Source organism: Eurypyga helias, unplaced genomic scaffold, assembly GCF_000690775.1.
Source record: "Eurypyga helias isolate BGI_N326 unplaced genomic scaffold, ASM69077v1 scaffold34573, whole genome shotgun sequence".
In the NCBI taxonomy this organism is placed as follows: Eukaryota; Metazoa; Chordata; class Aves; order Eurypygiformes; family Eurypygidae; genus Eurypyga; species Eurypyga helias.
Window position 1 is genome coordinate 7,299 of NW_010242407.1, and position 3,521 is coordinate 10,819.

At 45.0% G+C, this 3,521-nt stretch overlaps 1 protein-coding gene across 1 annotated transcript in view; it reads left to right on the forward strand.

The window, feature by feature from the left end:
* Positions 1-835: 835 nt before the first annotated feature.
* The window catches only part of LOC104507713 (ATP-binding cassette sub-family A member 1-like), a gene marked incomplete at its 3' end in the record, with an annotated part of 58,678 nt that continues 55,992 nt past the window's right edge, over positions 836-3,521 (forward strand). The window contains exon 1 of the mRNA XM_010149076.1: positions 836-983. Coding sequence (XP_010147378.1) covers positions 918-983 — 66 coding nt within the window. The remainder of the gene's footprint in view (positions 984-3,521) is intronic.

Sequence of the window (3,521 nt, forward strand, 5' to 3'; positions counted from 1 at the left end):
TAATTCTTAAAAAAAGGTTTAATTAAGTTTTATCTAACGTACTTTAAGCTCACCTTTCTATTTGATTGAGTCTTCCTGGAAGTGTGTATGTACCTGAGCCTATACCTTGCTAGTATTAACAGCCACCAGAGATGAATGTGGTTTTTTACCCCTTTATACTTTCTTATACTCTCAAGTGCATACTGAATGCACCCAATTGACAACAGTGTTGGAGGCCAGGTAGTTGCAAGACCTGACCACTGACTCAGTAGCAATTTTCCATTCACTTTATCCAAATATGAATGGCTGCGGGGTCATTTTTAGTCACCTTCCTTCAAGGAAAAGGGCATTTCTTTCTTGCCTTTTAAGTGCATAGCAATTTCTCTTACAAGTGGTGGTGTTGACTGGACTTCAGAACAAGAGCTTTCCTAATTTGGCAGCAGGCTTTTCACCATTATAAAAGTAAATATGGAAAGAAGCTTTAAAACAAAAGGCTTGAGTTGTAGGTTCAGTCTCATTCAGAGGGGTCTCTAAGTCAGCTTTCAAAGCCTGTGATTTTGTTGTTGTTGTTCTGGGCTGGTTTTGCTCTTGGAATTTTTGGGCAGGAAAAAAGGAAATTGTTGTCCCGCGGGTATTGCATTCTTTTGTGCCTCGAAGCTCTGAAGAGACAGTGAGTTTAAATCTGAGTTTACTGAGACCCATGAGACTTTGCTGGAGTGTGTGGGGCAAAAAGGCAATGTTGAGGTGGGCTGCAGAATTATGTAGAGTCACAGAGTGCAGACTGCCTTTCCCTGTCTTGTTGCCTTTTCTGTTCTGACACAGCTTTTCCCTTTCAACTTCTTTTTTTTTTTTTTTTCCCTTAGTTAATGCCCAGCTACATAATCTCTGCTGTGTACTGCTGCTGCGCAAAGGGAACTTCAGGGCTTTGCTGAAGGAAGATGGCTTTCTGGACACAGCTGGGATTGCTGCTATGGAAGAACTTCACCTACAGAAGAAGACAGACTGTAAGTGTTAGCGGAAGGGTCTTTTGAGGCCTAAGTTGTATGTAGCCTTGTAGCTTACTCTTCAGGCAAACCAGAGAAGTATTGTGCATCTTAATGTTTGTCTTTAGTGGTCCTGGCAGAGCAACTGGTCTGCCTTTGGAAAGACCTGATTCAAACTGCAGAGTGGTGGGTGGACAGAAACCAGAGGGCTAGAACGTGTTCAAGACTTCTGTCCTGAATCCCGGTGTGAGTGTTTCGGTACTCAGACACTCATGTTAGACCAGGCAGAGAGGGTGCACAACTGCTGTGTGCAGCAAGGAAGATGTAAAATGAACCTGTGCTATGCCCTGCTCCGCTCAGTCTGGCAATGCCCCACACACAGCTGGGATATGCACGTAAGTCTAAAAGCTTTTGGATGCTGCAAGCTGCAACAACAGCACCAAAATTCTGCCATTTCCTAATGGCAGAAGTGATGAAGGCTAATAGCAGGCATCTTCAATCTCTTTAGTCAGGGAAAGAAACCCAGGCCTGTTGTGTAACTTTACAACAGGAAACACAGTTTAAGGGACTGGTATGACACATGTTCTCACGTTGGCATGGGGACAAATCTAAGCAACTGATGTTTTTCTACCAAGGTGTGTTCTGATTAGCTTAAGTACTAGCCTTACCATCTGTTGGTGGTGTGAGAATATACCTGTTCAGACAGACAGCATGCAACAAGAGTTTCTTGTGTGGTGACAAAGGTATAGGAGCAGGAATCCATTATGGTGTTCCTAAAATTCTTCTGCCTTTACACTGAGACCTCACAGGATGCTATAACTCCTGCAGGCAGCTAAAAGCCAGAGAAGGCATGCTATTTCCCCTCCAGGGATTTAGGTGAGAACTGTTGGAGAAGTGCATGTCCTGTACAACAGGCTTCTGCAGGCGATCTGTCCTCTTAGATCTGACCTTGAGGAGGTATGAGTAGGGAATGTGAAGGGAACATGAGTTACTGAAGTGATGAGTGGAAAGTGGTCTCTCTGATAAGCTTTCTGAACTCTGCAAATGTCAGGGTGCTTGCCAGCTGGTTGGGGCTGGGTTGTTTTAGAAACTCCGAGTCACAAGGGAGGGGAGGCTATCATATTCACCACTGGAGATGGAGACTGTCTCTGAAGTCTCTTTGCTCAGGTGTCTGAGGCTTATTTTCTTAAGACTTGTGTACAGTGAATTCAGAGCTGGAATTGGTCCATTCTTAAATAAAAATGGACAAAGGGGGTCTCATGGCATCTTTGACTTTTCCTGTATACCTCTGTGGTTAGAGCTGCCAGTGATGGCAGGAATTTTCTATTTTATTTGCATAACCAGGAGCCTTCATCTCCCAGGACAGGACTGCTCAGCTGAGAGGCTATAGGCTGTGTCAGCTGCAAGGAGTGAGGCTGTCTGCTCTCTGTATGTGTGGGCCAGCATTGTGACTGAGTGAACAGCCTCGTGATCTAGAAGAGTGGTGCAACAGAGCTGGGGAAGGTAGTCTTAAAACTGGCTACAGCTCTTGAAAAAGTAGCTGAGAGCAGCCTATTGCCCATGCAACCGAGGCTCTTAGAGCTGAAAACAGTGTCTTCCTTCCTTGCCACTAGATATCTTACTCCTGACCTCTCCCAAACTGTCTTTAGCCACTGAGAGAATGCTAGGACGTTGATGGACTCTGGAGCAGTGCTTAAACTGGTTAAACCAGGAGGAGTTGAGTTTTACACTGAGGAGGATGGCTTTTTTTGTCAGGGTCTTCTGAAAATAATGCATCAGTTTTCAAGGTTACTTGAAGAGGTCTGAGTCTAGCATGCGTGTCCTGTCAAGGCTAGCCTAGTATAGGCTAGCTTACTGGGCAGAGCAGATACGTTTTGGATCCTTTGGCAATGCCACAAAAACACATCAGGCTAAGCATGTGTCAGTGAAGATGACCTTCCTGATCGTAGTTTTGTTGTGTCATGGTCGTGGATCTGCTGAACTATTTCTTGGTACCTTCTGGCAGCTTCTGTGTTGTTTTCCCAACAAGGAGTCTTAAAGAGCATAAAACTACTCATAGTCTCTGTTCTACATGATACTATTAGTTAATTCACAAGGAGGGCCTGGCAGTATTGCTTGTTTTGTGGGTTCCTGTATCTGTGGGTTTTGTCTCATTGACAGTTCCCATTTGGGCTTTACCTGAAGACATCAGGAGGGGAAAGCTGCTTAACAGAAAATGGCAGAAAAGCAGCAGAACATCTCACCACATTGTTATCATGGCTGCACAGTGATTCAGCAGTTTGCTTTACTGTTAGGAGACAGGTATCCTTGAGCTGGGTGTGCTGGTGATGCCTCTTCTCCCATTTGTACTTACTCGATGTAGTCCAGAAATAGTTTGATCCTTACCGTTCGTCCTGCAAGAAGTATGGTCTAGCCTTTGCCTCCTACCAAACCTTCTCCCTGACTGCTGTGAGTTTGGGCTGCATTGCGAAAGCTGGGTTCAAAGCTCAGCCTGACGTGTGCAATTCAACTGTTACTTTGTACTGGACAACTTCCAACAGCACTGGGGTGGGGGGGGGA